At 42.2% G+C, this 24,998-nt stretch overlaps 2 protein-coding genes across 17 annotated transcripts in view; one reads left to right on the top strand and one right to left on the bottom strand.

The window, feature by feature from the left end:
• ZC3H8 (zinc finger CCCH-type containing 8) overlaps positions 1-9,813 on the top strand; it is a 36,348-nt gene extending 26,535 nt beyond the window's left edge. For 2 of the 12 annotated variants that reach the window (XM_038561467.1, XM_038561471.1), the window contains exon 9: positions 5,172-9,629. The gene's annotated coding sequence lies outside the window, so the exon portion shown is untranslated. Of the gene's footprint in view, positions 1-2,525; positions 2,605-4,005; positions 4,060-5,171 lie in introns of those variants that run through there. The other 10 variants (XR_005372421.1, XR_005372418.1, XR_005372423.1 and 7 more) reach the window with 10 other exon arrangements.
• A 9,968-nt stretch (positions 9,814-19,781) lies between these two features.
• Positions 19,782-24,998, bottom strand: part of FBLN7 (fibulin 7) — a 48,564-nt gene continuing 43,347 nt past the window's right edge. For 4 of the 5 annotated variants that reach the window (XM_038561459.1, XM_038561458.1, XM_038561460.1 and 1 more), the window contains one exon: positions 23,859-24,231. In XM_038561459.1, coding sequence (XP_038417387.1) covers positions 23,859-24,231 — 373 coding nt within the window. Of the gene's footprint in view, positions 24,232-24,998 lie in introns of all 5 variants that reach the window. The other variant, XM_038561457.1, reaches the window with a different exon arrangement.

The raw sequence follows: 24,998 nt of genomic DNA, 5'->3' as shown, positions 1-24,998 counted from the left end.
TAGATTTTAGAGTCAGTTTCCCGAACCCCTCTCCCCCCAAGCAAAGCAAAACAAAAACAAATGCTTTGGGGTTTTTCTTGTTTTGTTTTGTTTTTAAAGATTTTATTTATTTATTCATGAGAGAGGCAGAGACACAGGCAGAGGGAGAAGCAGGCTCCATGCAGGGAGCCTAACGTGGGACTCGATCCTGGGACTCCAGGATCACGCCCTGAGCCGAAGGCAGGTGCCAAACCGCTGAGCCACCCAGGGATCCCCATTTTGGGGTTTTTTTGATAGTATTTCTTTAGCTGTGTACATCAGTTTGGAAACAATTGAGAGCTTTTTGAAAGTGAGTTTTTCAGTCCATGAATATGTTGTCTATAGTCTTCAAATGTTTTTTTGATAAAGTTATCATTTGCCCCAGTGGGCCTACACATTTTTGTTAGATTTTTTTTTTCCTCAAATACTTAATAATTTTGGATGTTATTCTTACTCCTATTTTCAAAGTTGATTTTTCTGAATTGAATTAGCAACTTTGCTAATTTCTCTGTTAAATTAATGAGTAAATGTTTCTGGATTTTTCTGTAGACATATCTGCATATAATGATTTTTATTCTTTTTGCAGTTCTTATTTATTTATTTTTATTTTTATTGTTGACTAGGCCTTATTAGTACAAGATTTTAAAAATATCAATTATATTGAAGTATACATTATATATAATGTACCCATTTTAAGCATACAGTTCAGTTCAGTTAAATATATTCACATTGTTTTGCATCCAATCTTCAGAACTTTTTCATCTTGCAAAACTGAAACTGTGAACCCATTATACAGTAACTACCCATTTCTTCCCTCCCCCAAGCCTTGGCAACCACCATTCTCCTTTATGTCTCTATGATTTGGATAATTCCAGGTACTTCGTGTAAGTGGAATCCTGGAGTACTTGTTTTTTTGTGACTGGCTTATTTCACTTAACATAATATCCTCAAGGTTCATTTACGTGGCATGTATCAGAATTTCCATCCTTTTTCAGGCTGAGTAATTCTCCATTATATGTAGCTACCACATTTTGCTTACTCATTCATCTGTTGATGGTTACTTGGGTTGCTTCCATGTTTTAACTACTGTGAATAATGCTAGTATGAACATGATGTACATGTATCTTTTTGAAAGCTCCTTTCATTTTTGGGTATATATGCAGATGTGAAATTGTTCGGCCATGTGATAATTCTGTTCTTAATTTTTTAAGGAACCACCATATTGTTTCCATAGTAGCTGTACCATTTTGCATTTCCACCAGGAATGCGCAGAATTCCAATTTCTCCACATTCTCACCAAACTTGTTACTTTCTTTTTCTTTTTTTATTTGATAGTAGCCATCCTAATGGGTATGAGGTGGTAGCCATTTCATCATAGTTGTAATTTGCGTTTTCCTAATGATTAGTGTTGTTGCACATCCTTTCAAGTGCTTATTAGCCATTTGTGTATCATCTTTGGAGAAATTCAAAGGCTATTCAAGTCCTTTGCACTATTTTGAATAGCGTTTTGTTGTTTTAGGGTGTTCTCTGTATATTCTGGATTTTATTCACTTATATAGGACTTGCAAGTATTTTCTCCCATTCTATAGGTTGCCTTTTCATTCTGTTGACAGTGTCCTTTGATGCACAAGATTTTAAAATTTTCATGAAGTCCAGATTGTCTTTTTTTTTTTTCCTTGTGCTGCCTGTGCCTTAGGTCTCATATTTAAGAAACCATTGCAGAACCCAGTGTTGTGAAACTTGTATCCTGTCTTTTCTTCTAATAGTTATATAGTTCTAACTCTTAATTTAAGTTTCTGATGCATTTTGAGTTAATTTTTGTATGAGGTGTTTGGGAAAGATTCCAACATCATTCTTTTGCATTTGGATATCCAGTTTTGCCAGCCCCCTTTTTTCTTTTTTAAAGATTTATTTATTTATTTATTCAGAGAGAGAGAGAGAGAGAGAGAGAGAGGCAGAGACACAGGCAGAGGAAGAAGCAGGCTCCATGCAGGAAGCCCGATGTGGAACTCGATCCCGGGTCTCCAGGATCACACCCCGGGCTGCAGGCGGCGCTAAACTGCTGTGCCACCGGGGCTGCCCTGCCAGCCCCATTTTTGAAAGGACTGTCATTTCCCCATTGAATGGTTTTGGCATCCTTGTGAAAAATTATTGACTATGTATGGAAAGGTTTATTTCTGAGCTCTGTTTTATTGGTCTTATATGTTGTCTTTATGCCAGTACCATACCATTTAATTATTGTAGGTTTGTAATTAGTTTTGAAGTTTAGAAGTATAAGCCTCAACTTTGTTCTTTTTTAAAATTATTTGGCTCTTTGGGGCCTATTGAAATTCCATGTGAATTTTCAGATGGATTTTTGTTTCTGTAAAGAAGGTCATTGTGACTTCGATAGTGAATGCATTGAAGCTGTAGATCACTTTGGGCACTATTGATGACTTAACTATATTAAGTCTTTCCAATTCATGAACATAAGATGTCTATTTATTTATGTCTTTATGTTCTTTCAGAAATGCTTTGTAGTTTTTATTGTACAAGTCTTTCACCATCTTGGTTAAGTTGACTCCCAAGAATTTTATTCTTTTCGAGGTATAGTAATGAATTATTTTCTTAACTTCCTTTTCAGATTGTTTATTATTATTATTATTATTATTATTATTATTATTATATAGAAATGCAACTGATTCTTGTGTGTTGACTTTATATCCTTCTATTCTTTGAATTCATTTATTCTAACTATTTTTGTGGAAGCTTTAAGATTTTCTATTTACAGGTCATAGATTTTACATATAGATTATAGATACATAGATGAATGGTTTTTTAAAATTTAAATTCAATTAATTAACATATAGTGTATTATTAGTTTCAGAAGTAGAGTTCTGTGTAGATGAATGTTTTCTTTACATGATAAAATATATTATACTTTAGTAAGAAAGTGAGCATCATACTTAATTGGGAAACAGTGGGGGCATTTCCGCTAGAGGAGTTTGTCTAGTGGGACTGTCCGGTTTCTGAAAGTTAAATAGAATTCACCTCTGAAAACATCTGTATCTGGTGCCAGTTTCATTTAAGAATGTTCTTGGGTAACCCGGGTGGCTCAGCGGTGTAGTGCCGCCTTCAGTCCAGGGCCTGATCCTGGAGACCCAGGATCGAGTCCCACATCGGGTTCCCTGCATGGAGCCTGCTTCTCCCTCTGCCTGTGTCTCTACCTCTCTCTCTCTCTCTCTGTGTCTCTCATGAATAAATAAATAAAATCTTAAAGAAAAAAAGAATATTCTTGATGAAAGTTAAAATTATTAATGTTGTTAAACCTCAATTCTTGAGTAAATGTCATGTCAATATTACCTGTAGCGAAATGGGAAGATGTATAAAGTATCCTCAAGGAAAAACATTTGTGTACTATTATCTTAATTACAAGCTGAATTAGCTGCATTTTTTCATGAGTACTCGAACAACTGAGGGGTCAGCAAAGTTTTTTTCAGATGTGGATGTTTGGCAGGTATTTTTTCACAGATGAATGAAGTGATCCCATTACTTCAAGGAAAATAATTGAAAATATTTGTTATCAATGATAAAATTCTGGCTTTTGAGCAAAAAATTACAATTTTGGAACATTTGATCTGCTTCTGTATGCTTGAAAGCTTTCCTATACTTTTTAGTAAGATTGGTTGGTGATATTAAAGACTGGTGATATTTTAAGATGTGTTTTAAATAATGTACAATTCAAACATTTGAGAGGTGTGCATAAATTAATAAGCTAATATTTTCCAAATAAGTAAGGCATGATGTTACAAGGTTATGCATGAATTAAACATCCATCCAACCTATAATATAGATTAATGGGTTTTAATATAACAGTACAAAAAGTTCCTTCTTGTGGTTTCAGATTTTATATTGCAACTGGAAATTTAATTGCATTTGCTTTTAGTATTTATTTGCCCACCATTTCATTTTTTTTTTAATTTTTTTTTTTTAATTTATTTGTGATAGTCACAGAGAGAGAGAGAGAATGAGGCAGAGACACAGGCAGAGGGAGAAGCAGGCTCCATGCACCGGGAGCCCGACGTGGGACTCGATCCCGGGTCTCCAGGATCGCGCCCTGGGCCAAAGGCAGGCGCCAAACCGCTGCGCCACCCAGGGATCCCCATTTCATTTTTTAGTTTGTCTAAGTTTTAACCTTTCTTATATGTAGTATATAGTTGGGATTTGTTCTATGAGCCAAATATAAAATCCTTTCCTACTTTTGATAGTGAATTAAGCCCATTCACATTTATTGAAATGACTGAATGTTTAGGTTAGCTTCTGTCATTTTATATTATAGTTACCACATAAATTATGTTACAAATATATGTTTTCCCTCTATGATGCATTTTTTTGTTCTTTTATAAATTTTGCTTTCTTCCTCTTTTTATTCTTTCTGTTCTTTTAACACTTTTTTAAAAAAGATTTTATTTATTCATGAGAGAGAGAGAGAGAGGCAGAGACATAGGCAGAGAGAGAAGCAGGCTCCATGCAGGGAGCCCGACATGGGATTTGATCCCAGGACCCCGCTATCACGACCTGAGCCAAAGGCACATGCTCAACCACTGAGCTACCCAGGCGTCCCTCCTTTTCCACTTTTATCCAATAACTCTTATTAAATTTCCATTAAAATTTCTCCTATCCTGTCTTAGAGTCTACATTTTTGACATGATCTCTTTTTTGTATCATTTTTGAGATCAGCCAACTCTTGTTTCATTACTTGTATTCTTTTGTTCAGTTTTTTTTTTTTTTTTTAAGATTTTATTTATTCAGAGAGAGAGAGAGAGAGAGAGGCAGAGACACGTGCAGAGGGAGAAGCAGGCTCCATGCAGGGAGCCTGACGTGGGACTTGATGCCGGACTTGATGCCGGGTCTCCAGGATCATGCCCTGGGCTGAAGGCGGCACTAAACAGCTGAGCACTCCCGGTCTGCCCTTTGGTTCAGTTTTTGTCTTAGGTTTTGAATTTCAAAATCAGGTGGTTTTTTCATATTCCTAAACAGATATTTAATTCAGTTTGGATTTCTGTGTTACAGTTCTCTGCTGGTGCATGGTTTTTTTTTGAGGGAAGGGAGTAGGGGTGGCTAAGTTGGTAATCTTCACTAGCTGATGTGTTTTTGTTGTTTTTTTCCTGTAGTTTTATATAGATGAAGAGTACTTATGACTACGCCCGTTCAAGACTTGGAGTGGTTTACAAGCGTCCTCATTTAAAGCGCCCTCTTGTGTCATTATCATGTTGTGCATCTTCTTTAATGGATGATGCGGATGGGACAGAATCTAGTGTAGAAGTGAGGGGATTAGTCCTCACCAACTTGTTTCAGCCAGTGGAACAGGAGAGTAGCATACATGGCAGAGATGCTGGCTGGTAGGCAGATGTTGTGGTAGTAAATTGTATAAGTCTTTTCTGATTGAGTTTTGTCAATAAAATAGGAAGCAAGATTAGGCTGAGTGAGGATGAAGAGATCTAGGAGATCGAAGAGAGAAAACTGTTAGGTTTCTCTAAGAAGACATTGGGATAATAGGTAGATAACTATATGGTTAGATCTTTTCATGTCATTAAATACATTTGCAACATATTTTTAATGGTTGCTCACAGTTTTGTTTTATGGCTTAAATTATGGATTTATGATATTTTTTAAAAAACCACTTTCTTGTTGCTTCCAATTTCTTACTATTGTAAATAAAATGGAACAATGTCTCTTGCTATACCATTCCTACACTTGGAGTTCTTAACTTTTTTGTTGTCAAGATATGGAAATGGTTATCTTTCTCATTGGTTCATAAACTAGTGAGATTGTACACTTGTGTAAAATGTAAATTTTAGAAGTGTGATGATATCTTTAATAGTCAAAGGCAAAATTCTTCAACCACAATCATGAGGTTCTAAATATGTACTTTTATATAGTGGTACTAATTATTATTAGAATAATACTGTGAGACTGAAACTGTCATTATCATATTGTTGTATTGCTGGGAAAAATAATAGCATCACTAACTTGCTGTATACACAGAGTATATACCAAAGGTAGTGAATTCTTAGCCAAGTCCATTTGAAAATATGAGTCAGTTATTTTGCTTGTAACCTAGTCCTGCCAAAGCAAGAAAGGGAATTGCACGTACTTCAAGCAAAGGTTTATCAGACAAGACCTAGGAAAGGAAGAAATCAGGATAGACTCCTGATGCCCTTAGCATCTCTTCATGCCCCATTGCTGTCTCCTAGGTTGATTGGTTCACTTCCTGGTGGTGGCTAGGGTGGAGGGCAAGACAGTGCACTAAAAGCTGCTATTGGTGGAAGACACAGAGGAGAGAGGTTGAGTTGATACTTCAGAAGGATCCGTTAAAAAAGTCTTTAATAATTTAATAAAATTGTGCAAAGGAGTAATTATATTACCTGTAGAATTGATACTTTGTATCTTTTAAACATCACATAGAACTCAAAGGATTTCCAGATCCTGTCATACATAGCTCACCATTCTATTTTTATTTTTTTTATTATTAATGTATTTATTTATGATTATCACAGAGAGAGAGGCAGAGACACAGTCAGAGGGAGAAGCAGGCTCCATGCACTGGGAGCCCAATGTGGGACTCGATCCCGGGTCTCCAGGATCGCGCCCTGGGCCAAAGACAGGCGCCAAACCGCTGCGCCACCCAGGGATCCCCATAACTCACCATTCTAGAAGGTCAGTTTTATAGCAAACCTGTATGTAAGCTAACATTGGTTAGCAATAAGCAACACTTGTGCACACTTACCATCTGTGGGCACAATGCTTTTTTAATACTGTTTAACTTTCTTGTATAAGCCATATTACTCTCTGAGGTGGATAATGGGATCAATGGCATAGAAAAGGGAATAAATAAGAACATTTACCTTCTATTTTTTCTGTTTCCATGAACCTTAAAAAGTCTTATATTTAATCTTCTATGACAGCCTACAGTTTATTTCCTTATAATGTTATCTCACATATACTTTAATACTGATGAGGTATAAATTTTTACCCATAAAGTTCATGTATAAGAAAAAAATAAGTTTATATTCTAAGTGGCAGGACTCATCATCTTACTTGTAAACTTAGAAGACCAAGCAGAGGTTTGAGGGGCTGAGAAGTCAGAGAAGTTAAAAAAAAAACTCTTCCTTTACAACTTCAATTTTAAAGAGGCAAACATATTTGTGTTCGTGAACTCTCTTAACTTCTGTTAAATCAAGTTGAGGAGAGACCCCTTCACACCTAAAGCAGCCATTAGGCTGTGGGTGTCTTCTATCTAGGTGGTTATTGCACCCTCTTTCACACTTTCTGACTTTTCTGCTCTCTAGCTCACTCTCTTTTCCTCAGTTAGAGCCCATTTCCTAGTGTCCTGCTTTAGCCATGTCCCCACCCCGAGCAGTACTCAAATCAAGACCCATTTGTCCACCAGGTCTTCAGTGCCCTATGGTATGGCCATCTCAGCTGTACCCGTTTAGTTCCTGCCGACATGTGCTCCTCGCTTCTCTTCTGGTTTCCTCCTGTGAGGTAAATATCCCTGACCCTTGATGCAGCTCAGGCAAGTACCTGAGTACTAAAACCATAATTGGTCAGAAAAAATTCTGGACCAGAACTATAAGACCGTTGTGATAGGAAAGTCTGTACATGGATTTCTGCATCATTTAGCCAGCACAGTGATCTTGGCTATCTTAAATTTATCTCTGCTTTTTTTTTAGAGCCAAAACAAAAATGACAAACTGGCTATCTAACCTCTCATTATCAGAATGGAGGTGGGATGTAAAACCTCACCTCTCCTAATAATTCATGCAAACAGTTCTTACGTGGGTCTACTTCATGAGTAGAATGAACATAGTTGTAATTTCTAAGATTCTTTGTGACAGGTTTCCTGTAACTTTTTTTGTGGTCAGTTACTAAAAGCCACAAGACAGCAAAACTCATTTTTTTTTTCAGTTGGTAAGATAATAGAAGTCGAACTGTACAGTCTTCTAGTGTTTCACCTTGATCTGGTTGTAGAACTTAAGGAATTCAGCCCCAGAGATGTTAAATGACTTGTCCTTTGTCTTAATAGGCTTCTTGACTACCAGCACAAGTGTGTCAATTCACTGACTGGTTTTGATAACCATCATACAGTGATGCATGTCTGTTTGATAAGCATAACCATTGGAGGGTTACTTTCAAAGATTTCTTCTGAGCTATTGCTTGTTGAGGTCAAAATACTATGATATGATGATCTGGCCTGAGGAATATGGGGTTCATACTGCCAATTAGAAGCACAAATGCCACATTTGGGATTTAGTGAGATCAGAATATCTCAGGTTAAACACCTGCTGAATGCTAGGATCATACATAGGAAATCCTTTTCAATACCTGTTACAGTCCTATAATGGGGAGTATTATAGCAATAGTGATTGCTATTGCTATTTACAGATAAGAAAACCATGTTTGTAAGAAGACATTACCTGCCCTGAGTCTCCATAGCTTATATGCTTAGTTGCATACCATTACACGTTTTCTCCCTTTCCTAACAGAATTTCAGTTTTGCTTAGGTGTCCTTCTTTCCTCCATAATACCATCTGTGCTTTGTAGATGGTGGGCTCTGGCTTCAGCCCTTAGGGTTGTATCAACAAGGATCTAAAGTTGTGGTTCCCAACCTTGGCTTCACATTTTAATCTTTCTAAAGAGAAACTTAAACAGTGATGCCTGGAGCCTACTCCCAGAAACTCTTGATTTTTTTTGGCAGAGGGCAGGGTACAGGGAAGCCTGGGGTGTGGACATGAGATTTTTGGTAGCTCCCAGGTGATTCTAAAGCATAGCCAAGGTTGAAAACCACTGGTCTCAACAACTAGGAAGTGCCATTCTTGCAATAGCTGGTTTGGGCTTGAACTATAAATACATGTCCTCTGGTACACTTCTGGGAGAGTTAACATCTCTTAAGATACACAGGAGGTTAGACATTGCCATGTCTAAATATGACACCAAGAACTGATGTTGCTGTCTTATGACCTCAAGGGGAACTAGCTAACCAGCCAAAGTGACAGAGAAGGAAGTTGGGAAGAAGCTGGGTCCTTGATGACAACTGAGCCATGGACTTCACCAGCCTTGCAAAATATCAACCTACAGATTTTGTTATACCACATGAATAACCTATTTTCTTTACTCTTTAAACCATTTTGATTTGAGTTCCCTGTTACCTACAGCCAAAGGCAAGCTAGTAAATGTGAGCCAAGAATCAAACCTCCATTTGTCTGCAAAAGTTCACATTTCTCTCCTGACCACCTTCTTCACCGAAGACTGTTTTCGATCTCTGCTCCTGTGGACAACACAGAGTAAGAAACAGGTGTGAGAGAGGAGGAAACGTGACAGTGGGCAGGGCTGTGTTCCCTCCCAGCATGGAACAGAAACTGGGAAGGAATAAATATATTTAAAGGAGAAAATGTACATGTTAGGAGGGATAAGATGCCCAACTCACCTCAAAGTGGCGTCAATTCCTGTGAAATTTGTAACACTTTTCACATTATTTAAAAATAACATAAGAAAATAGTAGACGTATTTTTCGTTGCTATGTGTTATTCTGGGATATGTCTTTATTTTCATAGTTAACATCTCTGCAATTGGAATTTTACAGTTGATGGAATATCACATTTTACTCAGCAGGTTATTTTTTTTTGCTGGTACATAATAAAGGGTAAATCTTGCCAAGAAGTTAGTGACGTTTAGATTTGAATGTAATTTTTTAATTGAACTTATATATGTATATAGTCAAAAGTTTAATATAAAATAAACTTCTGAAATTTATTTTGGATTAATAAATTATGAAAACATAAAAAGGTTTCTTAAATGAAGCAGAGTGGCTGGCTCTCTGTCTCCCAACTTCCCCTGCTCTCTTTGTGGTTGGCAGAACTCTAAGATGGCTCCGAGATACTTTGCCCCTGGTGTACACGACCTGTTTAACCACTTCCTCCATAGGCATTACTCTATGATGGATTTCACTCCCATGATTATTTTACAGTATGTGTCAGAGATGAAGTGGTTTTACTTCTGATGTAATTGAGGTCTTAAATCAGTCGGTTTGGAGTTTAATCAAAGGGGAGATGATCGCAAGTGGGCCTAAGCTATAATTGTATGAACCCTTAAAAGAGACTTGGTCCAGAGTTTAGAACGGAGCTTCTCCCACTGGCCTTGAAGAAATAAGTTGCCATGTTGTGACAGGGCCTTGTGTCTAGAGCCGAGAACAACCCTCAAATAATGTGGAAGAAGTGCCAATCACCTGAATAAACTAAGGACAGGTGTTCGGGCTCATTTTGTATATTCCCACCCCAGGCCTCTGAGGAGCTCAGATTCCTTCTAACTGGGAATATTAATTATAATCCAAGATGTAGGTGCTGGGTATGCTTAGTGCTATTGAGTCTGGTCAGATGAAGACAGGCCCTGAGAATATAGTGTAAACTGTCACACACTTCAAAAAGCGACAGCCTGCGGGGAATGGAGCTTCTGAGGAGCTCCGAATCTGTCCTACCCTCTCTGGTGACCACTAGGGTTAGGGTTCTGGTTTTCACAGTTACTGTAGTTGTGGGGCTGTTAATCTTCAAGGCTGCTGTGGAGCTGGGGAGAGAATGAGCTTAGGGCAAGTCATTGCCACAAGGCATTTTACCAAGATTCAGCTGTTTTTCTTGAGTACATTCTCTCTGTTGTAAGCCTTTAATTTCCAGAATTCTGAAAAAAATTGGTTTTGACTGTTTTTGCCATTTCTCTTGTGCCTTATATGGAATGGTGGATTTTTAGAGATTTAGTTTGCCATTCCGGAAGTAGAAACCCTGGTTCACTTTTAAGTATTGTTTGACATCATAATACCTTCTCTTCTCCCCCCTCTTATCTGCACTTTAGAAATATTTGTGACTGGTATGAAGACTGAATGTGTGCCAGCTTCTACTCTTTTTATTTCAGAATTCCCCCTTTTCCTGCCTTGCCATCCAGGGACTCATCTTTCTGGCAGGATACTCCTTGTTCCTGAGTTTTTAGGACTTCACTCATGTTCCAAATTTTTAACTACCTTTTTTAGGAGTTCCACAGAAGTGGTCTTATTTACCATTCACATCAGTAAGTCTTAGATAAATATAAATTTTATATCCTAGCTGAGTCCTATGCAAAAATACTTCAAATTTATTTGCCTCCATGTGTTGTTTGGCAGGTATATTTGTTACATAATAATATAAACTAGACTTTAATCTTGGACTTCCTGAACAAATTTGTGATTCAGCCCCATATCTGCTGACACACCAGCTCTTTTCAGCTTTCTGTATGCTGGCAGATTGCAAGCCAATTTAAACTTCCATGTGTAGCTGAACTCTGTTAGGTGAACCCGGAATCAACAGAAATGCTCCTTATTTCAGCCAAATGCACATAAAACAGTCATTTCAGTCCATGAAGAAGGAAAACCTGGTCCCAGTGAATTCCTGATTGTCTCAGAGCCTGAATGCCTGTCCTTGTGCTGCTGTGAAGGGTTCTATGTTCTCCCCAAGCTGGGGAGATGATGTGCGCGGCCACTCCGGAAACAGAAACCCGCCTGGCCTCCCCTGGCCCCTGCCACTCTGGCCTGCCAGCAGTTCTGCAGGGCTGTGTTCTTTGGGATGCACTTCCAACCAAATCTGTACGGGGTGGGGGGGGTGGGGGGTGACATGAAGAATGACTCTGACTTTTTAAACGGGGTGTGCAATCCCCCTTGCCCCATCTAGGGGCCAAAAGGCAAGACAGAGAAGAGGGTGCCCTGTACCAAAAGGAGAGACACTGTGCCCATGGCCTCTGTTTTGTTAAATCTCAGAATACCATAGCTGTGACTAGGCCATGGTATGGGAGCTGCGTGAAGGATTGTGAAACAGCCTCCTGGGCCCACCCTCCAATCAGCAAGACTTCTTGTTCAGCCCCCAGGTCAAATCCCAGTATTGGAAAATAGGGGTCCTGGACGTCAGGCATGCCTGCAGGTGTTATTCCTCTTGTTGGCCTGCTCTCCCCTGAGGCCTGGCCCACATCTCTGTCGTCAGGGCCCAGCTTTAAGGTATACCAGGCATGGCGCCCTTCATCCTCCACCCTTTCTGGGCTCAGCAGCCCTGGCACTCCTTGTCCTCAGTTGTCCTCCCTGATATTCTGGAAGCAACACAAGAGCATTCAATGTCTCTGTCTTATTCATGGCTGGATTCCCTGCAAGGATCAGGTGCATAGAAGACCCTCATTCAGTATTCATTAAATCATTATCAAAATTTATTTTTTTTAAGATTTTTTTTAGTCATGAGAGACAGAGAGAGAGAGAGAGAGGCAGAGACACAGGCAGAGGGAGAAGCAGGTTCCATGCAGGGAGCCCGACATGGGACTCGATCCAGGGACTCCAGGATCACACCCTGGGCTGAAGGCGGCGCTAAACCACTGGGCCACCAGGGCTACCCCTTATTTTTTATTTTTATTGAATTTTGTAAAGTTTACTGAGTGATAGTACAAAGCTCCCAAAGAGGAAGGGGTCCTGAGCCCCCCCCAATTTTTTTTTTTTTTTTAAAACAGCACATGAGCAGGGGCTAAAGTGTCCTGAGCATGTGTAAGGTAGACTGGGCTATGCTATGTTCAGTAGGTTAGATGTATTAGATGCACTTTTGACTCATGATATTTTCAACTTAGAATGGGCTTATAGCCATCATAATTCAAGGAAGGTCTGTATGTGACATTCACTTAACATGTGACAGGCCTTTGAGGCTTTGCAATTTTACCTAAATGCTACCCAGTCTCCTTTCTCATTTGCAGATTCAGGACTCTTAACCAGTGTCGTCCCCAACTATATGGTACACACTCATGGTTGAGCTCCGCACACCAGTGGATCCAGGGACTGTGGGTGGAGTCTGCTGGTTGCCCAAATTGGAAATTGATGCTCATTGGTCTAAGACCACCTGGGACCCACTTGGAGTCAACTAGGACAGGTTTATTACTTACTGTAGTGAGAGAAAGCTTGCATTTCAGGGGGCTGGGGGCCCTCTCAATAGGAGAGAGTTAAAGGAAAAATAATTTGAGTTCTTGAGGCTAGAGTAAGTCATGGGATAGTCTTGGCAGGGATGGGTCAGATTTTGTCAACTAGAGAGCTGCTGGCAGAGTCACTGGTCTTGTCTGTGAGTGAGCAGGTGTTAGGAGTTTATACTTGGATGCTTTGTGACATGCATGCTGTGAAGGGGTGCAGTTTATGGCTTGTGTAAATCCTAGAGTACTGCACAGTTTTTCACCTTTTTTTTTTTTTTTTTTTAAGATTTTATTCATGAGAGACACACAGAGAGAGGCAGGGACATAGGGAGAGGGAGAAGCAGGCTCCCTGTTGGGAAACCTGATGCACGATTCAATCCCAGCTCCCCAGGATCACGACCTGAGCCAAAGGCAAATGCTCAACCACTGAGCCACCCAGCATTCCAGTTTTTCATTTTTATCAAGGGGAGAGTGTGGCAAAAGAGAGCCATGAGAGGGAATGCTAGGCAATGTCTTGCCGATCTGACCACTGCATCCCCTGCCAACAGTAAGAGGGGGAGGTGTGTGCAGTGGTGCCGGTGGAGACTGCCAGGGAGATGTCTCAGGTTTGGGGAAGGCCCTGCCTGGCCTTGGAGGAGTTTCTGTGGAATTCCCATCTGTGTATGTTTCGCCTCACTTTTGACCTAGATTACAAATTGTATCTTCTGTTTGTATAAGAGGAAGAGTGGGGCGCCTGGGTGGCTTAGTTGGTTAAACATCTGACTGGATTTCGGCTCAGGTCATGATCTCAGGGTCCTGGGATTGAGCCCCATGTCAGGGTCCGAGTTCAACAGGAATCCTGCTTGAGATTCTCTCTCTCCCTTACCTTCTGCCCCTCCCTCCACTCTGTCTCTCTCTGAATAAATAAATAAAATCTTAAAAAAAAAAAAAGGTGGAAAAGGAAATGCAGGCCATGCATTCTGTGTCTTAGTGTACAAATTGAGTGTAATCCAGTCCTCCCCTTGCTCTCTAATGTCACTTCATTTTGATGAAAGCAGAGACTCTCAGGGCAGTGCTTCTTCACTAGCAAGCCACAGAGGGAGGGTGCACTGGGGGAGTAAGAGCCACACCCCTTCTGTGGGAAGCCTCTGGAAAAGAGGGGGGAGGGGGAAGAGAGGCAGGGGAGGGATAGATCCCAGGGGAGAAGGGCTTTGATTTTGTTTCCAGGCCTCTAGGCTAATCCAGGGTTAGGATTAAGAGTCCAAATTCCTTGCTTATCCCTGGACTCAATGACTCCCTTTATGAAATATGCTGATTGAGCCCTTTGTTTCAGCTGGTGCTACAGAAAGAAATAGAATTCTATCATTACTAGTTATAACATTAGCCAATTTCTCTTTCAAAAAAAGAAAAGAAGGACACCATGTTTGAAAATCAGCCTCTGAAATGTCCCCAATGTGACTTTGTACTCATTGCAAATGGCCTTCTTTTTTTTTTTTAAGGTATTTTTATTTATTTATTTATTTATTTATTTATGATAGTCACAGAGAGAGAGAGAGAGAGAGGCAGAGACACAGGCAGAGGGAGAAGCAGGCTCCATGCACCGGAAGCCCAAAGGCAGGCGCTAAACCGCTGCACCACCCAGGGATCCCCTGCAAATGGCCTTCTTCTGGGGCTCTAAATTTATTTAATTATTTAAAATTTATTATTTTTTTATTTTAATTTTAAATTCTTAAAATATTTTTTCATGAGAGACACAGAGAGAGGCAGAGACACGCCCTAAGCCAAAGGCAGATGCTCAACCGCTGAGCCACCCAGGTGCCCAGCAGCACTTACACTAAGAAAGCAGCACTTACACTAAGAAAGTGATCATCTTTGACAAAAGAATGGCTTGGGCAGCCCCTGTGGCTCAGCGGTTTAGCACAGCTTTCGGCCCAGGGCCTGGTCCTGGAGACCCGGGATGGAGTCCCATGTCGGGCTCCCTGCATGGAGCCTGCTTCTCCCTCTGCCTGTGTCTCTGCCTCTCTCTCTCTCTCTCTCTCTCTCTCATGAATAAATAAATAAAATCTTAAAAAAAAAGAAAGAAAGAAAGAAAGAAAAAGGGATGGCTGGGCCAGGATGTGGACTTCTGAAATGTGTGCTTGGTAGACAGTGACTGAGCCTGTTCCCCAGGAGTCCCCCAGCAGGTAAGCTGATGGACCCTCAGCAGCTGTTCTGGAGGGGAAACATACGAGTTGTATTTGTTTCCTAGGGCTGCTGTAACAGAGCACTGCAAACTGGGTACCTTAAAACGACAGAAATTTCTTCTCAGTTCCATAAGTGACAAGTCTAAAATCAAGGCGCCAGCAGGGCCACACCCCCTCTGAGGGTTCTAAGGCAGGATCTTGCCCTGCCTCTTCCTAGCTTCTGGTGATAACTGGCAATCCTTGGCACTTCTTAGCTATGACAGCGTAAATCCAATCTCTGCATCTGTCTTCTAAGGATACCAGTCATTGGGCTATGGTCCACCCTCATTTTCTTTTTTTTTTTTTTTTTTTTTAATTTTTTTTTTTTTAATTTATTTATGATAGTCACACAGAGTGAGAGAGAGAGAGAGGCAGAGACACAGGCAGAGGGAGAAGCAGGCTCCATGCACCGGGAGCCCGACGTGGGACTCGATCCCGGGTCTCCAGGATCGCGCCCTGGGCCAAAGGCAGGCGCCAAACCGCTGCGCCACCCAGGGATCCCTCCACCCTCATTTTCATTTAATTGCTTATATCTGTGAAAACCCTATTTCCAAGCAAGGTCACATTCACAAGTACGAGGTGTTAGACTGAACATAACTTTTCAGGAGGACACAGTTCAACCAACAACACAAAGCCTGTTCTCCAAGGTAGGAGTTTGGGGGCAGAGCTGGGGTTTGGCCTCTACAACCTCCCAATACTCTTCTGTGGTGCTGGGAAGCCTACCTCAAACTTTGAGACATACCATTCTAGCCCAGTTTTGCAATTTAAGATATAAGTCATGTGCATGTCTGTTTGTTGTAAAGCAGGTAGAAGGAGTCGAATTTACTCCATTCTGAGTCCACAGCATAATCTCATCATCCAGTGATGGAGGGATTCTCTCTCATTTATTTTTTCCCTTTCTGCCCTGAAGCAGTAAGGATAGTTATGTTGGGGTGACTCCTAAAAATCTCCATGGCTTAAAACCACAAGGATGACATTATGCTCATGCTGTTCATGCTGTAGGCCAGCAGTTCATTGCATCAGGCACCTGAGCTGAAAGGGCAGCCTCCATGTGAGTGGGGCCAGTCGCCATGCTGGAGGCTAGAGAACTCAGGGGTTCCATTGGCCCAGCTCAGTCCTTGGCCCTAAAGAGACGTGCACCCCCTCTTAGCCAGGACAGGTCCCACCCCCAGCCACAGGGGAAGGCCTACCACGACTCCAGAGACAGGAGAATAGGAAAGGTCTCCCCGAATTCACCAGCGTCTGCCATTAAGAATCTCCATCTATAAGAGGCCCTCGCCCCTGTTTCCTTCCTGTTCCTCTTTCTAATATTCCCTTCCCAATCGACTGTCCCGGCCCTCCTCTTTCCAAACTGAATTAAAGCCAAGTTGTTTATAGCAGCCATGGGTGGTCCCCCTTAATGTATTCACATCAGTCCTCATGATGAAAGGTTTTTCAGTCATCAGTTGATGAACAAGTATTGAGCACCTTCTGTTAGCAGGCAGAGGCTGGGGCTGCGGTAGCAGGCGTGCAGAAAAGTTGCCTGCTCTCATGGAGCCAGGAGTCAAGCCAGTTAGATCCAGGCTGTATTGGGCTTCAAACACCAAGAACTCCATCTCCAGCCCACTTACACCACAACCACGTTATCTCATATAACAGGAAGTCCACAGGTGGGAAAGCTTCGGACATCTTTAACTGGGTTCCCTTGGCTCTGCTTTCAGCCAGGAACCTTTTTCCTTAAACTCTCTTCTCTCATTGAGAGAAGCTTCCCACTTCAAATGTGATGACATTTCCTTCCATCCAGTGGAAAAGAGACCTTTCCAACCACATTTTAAGAAAGCCCCATTCCCTTCACTCTGCCTGGGATACTGTGGGACACAGCACTCACCTGGGGAATGCCCTGCATGGCTGGTTCCAGTCTGGGTATCAGATACTCATCTGTCAAGGGTGATGCACTGTGTTGCCTTGGAGCCTAGAGGGGAGTGGAGTGTGGTGGTCCCCTTCCCCTAAGACACAGGCTGGAATAAGTAGTGTATTTGTTGGCTAGGTCTGCCATAACAGTACCGAAGGCCAGGCGATGTGACAACACGATTTTCTCACAGTTCTGGAAGCTAGAAGTCTGAGATCAAGGTGTCAGCAAGGTTGGTTTCTTCTGAAGCCTTGCTCCTTGACATGTGGATGTCTATCTTCTCTTCCCTCTATCCTCATATGGTCTTCCCTCTGTGTGATCTCTTTCCTTATTTCTTTTTATAAAGACACCAGTCAAACTGGATCAGTGACCACCCTCATCACCTCATTTTAACTGAATCATCTCTTTAAAGACCCTGTCTCAAAATACAGTCCCATTTGGAAGTACTAGGGTTTAGGACTTCAACATAGAATTTTGGGGTGTGGGCGACAGAATTTAGCCCACATCAACGAGAGAAGGTGGCCTGAACAAAACAGGCTTCTTTTCAGAAGGTAGAAAAGGAAAATGGATCTTGAATGGGCAACCAACAGGGTCTGTGCTATGGGGAGAGACAGAAAAAAAGCCAGGTAACAAATACAATTATTTCAGATAGTGAAAAATGCTTTTAAATAAGAAAAAGCAGCAGAGGAAAGCAATCCAGAGGGACTACAGAGGGTGAGCAGCATTAGCAAGGGCAGCTGAAACGGCCCCTCAAGAGGAAGGGATGTCTGAGCTACACCCAGTGAGGGCTAAGCGAGGAGCACTGCAGGGAGGAAGCAGCAAAGCCAAAAGGCCCTGAGGCAGGAATGAGCTTGGCAGAGTCAAAGGGCAGAAAGGAGGCAGTGCATTTGGGAACTTCATGAGCAGTGGTCCCAGAGGTCAGCAGGGGCCAGACCATTCAGGACTCTCAGGATTTGGGGTTACATTCTAGGATCCAGCTGCCTTTGGGGAGATACCACAATTATGATTGAACATGGAATGTGTTGAATTCCCACATGGCCAGGTAACCTCAGCGATACATCTATAACCTAAAATCAGCACTGGAGTAGAAAGGATTGTCCCCCTCCCACAACGCCCCCCGCCCCCCCCCCACACACACACACACAGAGGGCAGTGTTCTTATCTCCAGCATCCAAGCTGCAACCCAGTCTGCCACCCTCTACTGGCCTGGCCAAAGGTGGAAATGAAGGAACCTGTAACATCTATCAACCCGTGGGAGGACTTGGCAAGGGGTGAGAAACAAACTTCCTCTGATGGCATTTGGTGGCTTGAGTAGGGAGGACAGATACATCCAAGAAGCAGAGAAACAGTCCCAGTCTTCAAGTTTCCCAGCCCAGGTCAGACATGTGAGTGAGTCAGTGACCCTCAGGTAACTGCAGCCCCGGCCCTGGGGTCCTCCTAGCTGAGGGAGGTGCCAACAGTGTGGAGGCAAATACAAACTCTGCTCTGTCTGAATTCCTGACCCACAGAATCCAAGAGTATAATACTATAATGGGATATGCTATACAGCAGTAATGACAAAAATACAAAATTAGGCTCCCCTTGCAAGTCCCCATGGTCTCGTTTCCTCTTTCCATGTCAACATCATTGTTCTCTCTCTGTGTATATGGCTTTCCTTCATGCCCATAAGCCAATGTGGTCATTCTAGGCCTTGCTTTACATCACTCCTTCATTCAAACACTAGAGATTTTGGGTCATATTTCCAAACACTGAGAGGTCAGATCTCACTGTCACCACACACGATTACAGTGTTTGCAACATCTAGGCTTCCTAGATGATCTGTCTGCGTGGATTAGTGCGTGCATTTACTATACGCTGACACCCTCTTGTGCTGCTTTCATTTTCATAGCACTCATCCCTCTTTGAAATTATGTACTTTTCTTATCTCATGTGTATTATCATCTCACTTGCTGAAACATAAGCTCCATGAGGTCAGGATCTCTGTCAATCTTGTCAACTGCTGTGTCCTAGGCAACTAAAATAGTGCCTGCAACAGAGTAGACATTCAGGAATATTTATGCACCTTATAAATACCTGTAGATTTTCATATGTACAAGGTAAAAGGCATGACAGTCCATCTTCCCATCCCTGCAGTGTGGGTGTGGTAAAAGCTGAGGCAGTGGCTGGTGGCAGGTAACCCATTCAAGTCTGCTTCTTCACGTCTGTCCTTGGGGCATATGCTCAGATTTCCAGTAAACCCATCAAGTTTACTATGTCTCTGCAGTGATATTTTGTTCTAGGCTCATTTTCCCCTTTTTTGGGGGAGGGGAGTGGCTACTGTTGGAGGTGCTACGTTTTAAAAGTCTGACTTTTAAAAGTTATCCAAAAACTTAGCTAACTTTCCATCTGTCATGAGTCTGCGATCCGGTTGGCTGGTCTCTTACCTTTCTGGTGACTGTTGACTGCTAGAAGTCTTGGACAGGCAGGTGGGGTAGTTGTGGAATAGCCCTACATTCAGTCTTCTATGTCCTTCCAAAGGAGGGTCTGGTATGTGTGCAGTTATGAGAATTAGGGACACCACTGGGGCCTTCTTTGATTCAGGAATAGGAACTCCCATACACTGTTGCAGACAGGAAGTGTAATTCTTATAGAGGAAAAATTGACCTCAGGTAAAAAGGCAAAAATACAAGAAGACAAATGCATATTGCTGCAATACTTTTAATAGCAAAGGATTGGAAACAACCCAAATGTCAATCAAGGGTGACTGGTTGAATAAACAATGGTATGTATGACCTCATAATGGAGCATTTAATAGGAGAACATTCTATCTTGTTCTATGGAATGATATTCAGTATATTGTTATGGGGAAAAGAAAGCAAGACCAAGGAAAGTGTGAAATACTGTGCTATCATTTATCATTCGTCTATATATATATATATTTTTTTTTAATGGAAGAATAAATGGGAAAAAAGTATTATCTAAGGAAGAAGGAGGGGGAGGGGACTGGGTCACGATACAGATTTCTCTGAAAGTAGCTCATTTTGTGGATTTGACTTTGGAGCCATGTGAATAGTTTACATAATTATAAAAAAAATTAAAATAAAAAAGCAATCTAAAATTTTAAGCAAAATAAAGTAACCATACCTGATTTAAGTTTGAAACATAACCACTATTCTAAGTTATTTTAAAATAGTAATTTGATGGGACATCCCTAATGGCAAAACCCTAAGGACAAAAAGAATTGCAAAAGAAAATTTTAACTGTTTTTAGTAACTATTTGTATGGTAGTTTGGGCATTGTTATTCTGAGGATTTAAAACAATATGCAGTTATTTTGGTGATTTTGAGAAAGAGGTTTTCAGAATGAGTAAAAGAAGAGCAGATGTAAAATCAGTAAGGTTACATTAAAAACCCTATACTCCTGAACTGAATTGGAAGTATCATTATAAACTCATAGTATATATTTCCTAGATCTGTCCACTAACACCAAGAAACAGTGACCAAACCACTAGTGAGCACTCCTCACACCCAGATTTTGGTCTCTAATTATTATTGCCTACTAAGAGGAACCAGAGGCCCCTGGGAACCACTGGATGACTTCAGAGCTAGGGCATAAAATACAAAGATGAACCTGAAACATTTTGCCATACAAGATAACTACAAAACCATCAAAGACCACTAGGGTCATATCAAAAGGAATCAGCCAACTTAACACAGTTCCCAAGAGCCAAAAATAAGATAATTTCAGTAACAGTAAAGATTACAACTGCAATGGATTGAAACACACATGAAATATGTTTAAACCATAAGTTCATAATATACTCAAAGCAGAAAACAACTCTCACTGGAGAGCTTGGAAAGATGCCAGAAAATCACCATGGAAACTAAGGAAGGGGGAAAAAATCAAGAATTTATGCTGCCTTCCTATACAAACCAAACTTCAGACTAACCAAACAAAGAACTGATAAAAGAAGTTTCTCTTTATAAAGTATGCCAGCTAACAAGAAACAACAGCACAAGAATACTGTGCTGTGCATTAAATGGGAAGAATACTGTTTGCAACCCCTGAAGAAGTAGCAGGTCTATGCAGTAATCATGAATGGCTGCTACCATCAGAAAATTGAGGCAACTAGAGATTGTATGGCTCCCACCAGAAGTACCTGTCACCCCCAATAAAGTAGTCTTGCACAAACAAACACAACTGGACTCTGACTAAATCTCTCAATACAACTATATATATATATAAGAAACAGGACAGAGGAACCTGTTAAAAGACACTACAGAGATGCACTCGGGAAGACCCACACTGAGAAATTCTACAGGTCACACGATCCAATACCATCTTCTATCAAGTCTCCATGTTATTCCAGTATGTGCTAAAGGGTGAGAGCCATTGCTACATTTAAAGGAGACTTGAGATGCATGTCCACAAATTACAGAGCATGGACCTAACTCAAACAAACAAACAAAAACTCATGAGCCACTCAGAAATTTGACAAATGACTGAATATTTGAAGGTAGTAAGGAATTACTGATTTTTAAGCGTGATTGGTATTGAGGTTATGCTTTTTCAGAAGTCCCTGTGGTTTAGAGATAGATATATGCTGAAATATTTACCAATGAAATGATATGATGTCCAGGATCTGCTTCAAAAACATCGTGGTAGGGGAAAGTTGGCTGTATGTTAATTGTTGAATTAACAATTGTTAATTGTTGAAGCTGGTGGTTTCCACATGGTGTTCATCATACTATACTTCTGTACGTGTTTGCAACTATGCATGGTAACAGTTTTACAATGCCAATGATAGGAAGCTGTCTTACCTAGAGAGAGGTACAACTCCTAGCTTCTCTGGTAACTCCTCACTACTCTGGCCTAGTGCATACTACAGCTAGGAAAGGACAAGGGAGAAGTTGGTTTTCCAGAGGAAAGTGAGTAGTGGAAAGAGTGCAGAGACAAGGTATTGCCCAGGGAGGAAGAGCCCAGGCATCATCCACAAAATGGGGTCCCAAGCCATCAGGCATTCATATGTTGGTACTGTGGGGACAGGGCTGGGTTTGGGAATCCATAAATGGGAAGCAGCTTTGATGACGGCAGTCATGGTGATGTAAACCACTGTTTTAGACTGGGCCTACATGGCATCCAAGTCATCATCATACATCAGTCTAGGCAGGGCACGTGCTCTGTAGCTCCCAAATCACTCCTCATCTGCTGGGAGGTGAGAGACTTGTCCCTCAAAACCAGTCCTGCTCTAGGAGGGAGGAATGCACTGCTGTGACACTGTACTTTCAGGATCATGGCCATGCCCTTGGACTGCCCTCCCTGGCATTCTGCACAGGGGACTGGATGGCATGCAAGGATCTAACCCCAGTCATAGCACCATTTGAAAACACAAGGCTGTGGCTAATATTGTGACTACAGTCTTGTAACAGTCCACAAAAGCAGATTTGCAGGCCCTCGTTCTGTTAGAGAGACTGCAGCTGGGCCCACGAGAGAAGAAACATGTCAAAAGCAACTCTTGACCGGGTTTCACTCTTTGACACAATAAGACAAGGATAGGTTTTCCTAGAAACCATCTTGGTATATGGCTTAATCACTAACTGGGCAACACACTTCCTCTGGCCCCATCTCACCAAGGCAAATACAATGAATTTTTAATTAAAATATCTGATGAAATCTCACCTAGATTAACATGTATTTGGCTCCTCCCAGTTCAGCTGGCTTTTTGGTTTTAACTTGAATGGTCTCCTCCACCCCACCCCATGTCCAAGCCGTGCTTGTTTTCTTCAGTCACCTGGAGGGCACTGCCCCTTGGCTCCTACACCTGAAGTAGGAGGCCCTGGAATCAATGTAAATTCAAGCATTTTTGTAAGCTCGCCACAGCCAGATGTTGCCTTCTCCCATTTGGCCAAGCCAAGTTTCTGTTGGTGGTGTAATCTCAAGGTTACCTCCATGTTTTCTTTCTTCTGCATTTATCCCAGTGGCTCCAGCCTAGATAGAAAGAGAGCCAGGTATCCCCTCCTAGAAGGAACTGGGCTAACTCCCATTCAGGGACAGGCCAGGTGGGCATGGAGGAGCAACTGACTTTATTTATTCAGTTGTAATACCAGGTTATGTTCTGAGATATGATTTCTCAAAAGGGAATTCATTCAGGCAGCACTTATGCTTTAATGTCGGTTCCTTGGTCTAGAAGAATCTGTGTGCGGGTTCTAGGCCTTGCCATGGCTTTCTGTGAAAAGGCTGGCAGGCATGTCACAGAGGGAATGCAGATGAGAACAGCATGCCAGGTTGTGGCAGGAGACCCACTCCCTATGCCCCACGTTGCAGGGGCATGATCCGGCCCTCAGCATGCTAGAGCAGCTTCATAACGAGGCTTGACTCTAGTGATACAGAGGACTGACAGTCATTTCAGACACACACCGTAAGCATTTCCCTCCCCAGCTGGTTCAAACACACACTGCCATTTACCTAGCATTTTGAAAAAGTGCCCATTTCCCTGTAGAAAAGACTTGAGAAGGGTCGTGCATAATCTACAGGAAGAGCTTAAAGCAGAAAAAAAAACAAAACAAACCGTGATGGCAGCAGTTTGGGTCCTGTAGCTGCCATGTGTGCCACTCCGTGGAAGAGTGTCAGCACTGCCCTAGGAACCTGGGGGCACAGACGGGTGGGCAGGGGCAAGGCAGGCTGGGGAGAGAGAGCTGTCGCTGGCAGGGCCCTCAGCTGGATCTTTGAGGAAGAGAAATGAGCCCAGATCTCTGCACCGCCGTGACCCCCCAGCTGCCCTAGAAGTCATAAGGGGACACAAAGATGGTGACCTTGGACACGTGGTTGGCTTGGAAGGTGCGGTCCAGGTATTCCGACATGTCGACATCCACCTCTAGCGTCTGAGGCCCCTCCAGGGTCTGGACGAGGATCAGCTCCCCCGTCTGCCGGTCAGAGCGCTGCATCACGAAGTGTCCCCGGCTGTTCCCACCCACAATCCCAAACCGCAGGCTGTTGGGTCCAGGTCGGCCGGGGGCAGAGGCTGTAGCCATGCGGAAGAGTGTGATGGGTGTCTTCAGGTTGGAGGGCAGAGAAAGGTAATGGAAGGAGATGGTCTTGGGCAAGTGCCGGCACGGTCTGCTGTCCATGGGGCAGGGGTTTCGCTCACACTGGCTGGAACAGAGAGGCCAAAAGTAGGGAGTCAGTCTTGGGGAGACTCAGGAGAGGCTGCTCTGTCCTGGCTTGTCTGCCCCATTGCCTTCTTGCAGAGGCCACTAGAGTGACCTTCTCCACCACCAGCCCCTCACCACAGGCACTCAAAGCTACTGGCCAGTGAGTGGGGCGGGCGGCAGGTGTGGCCAGGGAAGAAGTGCTCCCCTGACCCATTTGCATCTGTATGCATGTCCACGTATATTTATATATGCTGTTACTGTAGTTTTCACAGACAGATACAGCCACGAAGATTAAGTAGTGATGATGCTGGTATTCAAACCAGGCACCCCTTCTATACATGCCAAGACTTCTCTCAGCAATGCTGGGACCCCAGCAGGTTGCCGGCAAAACCCTGGAATGTGGTGCTCTACAGGAGGTGAACTTTGCAAGCACCCAGTATTTATTCTTAAAGAGGAAACCTCGTCTTAACCATTTGGAATCAGGATCTTGTGGAAGTGCTTCTGATATTTTTCTACTTTATCCAACACACAGATATGATTTAGCATATTTAGTGACTCATATTATCACAGTTATGTAGGTCGAATATTGCACCTGGCTGATAATCGGGGTTGTCCCCATAGGCTATGACATACGGTCCCTTCACTGAGTGACTTCTGAGGAAGATCCTGCTGCCTCTGGTCTCAGTAAATAACTGCCACTGTTCAGTACCACTGACCTTCTTGATGCTTCTATGCTGCCAGAAAGCAGCATAGATACTTCTTTCTAGC

Source organism: Canis lupus, chromosome 17 (genome assembly GCF_011100685.1).
Source record: "Canis lupus familiaris isolate Mischka breed German Shepherd chromosome 17, alternate assembly UU_Cfam_GSD_1.0, whole genome shotgun sequence".
In the NCBI taxonomy this organism is placed as follows: domain Eukaryota; kingdom Metazoa; phylum Chordata; class Mammalia; order Carnivora; family Canidae; genus Canis; species Canis lupus.
The sequence above is the reverse complement of the archived record's forward strand: the minus strand, read 5'-3'. Positions and strand labels throughout refer to the sequence as shown.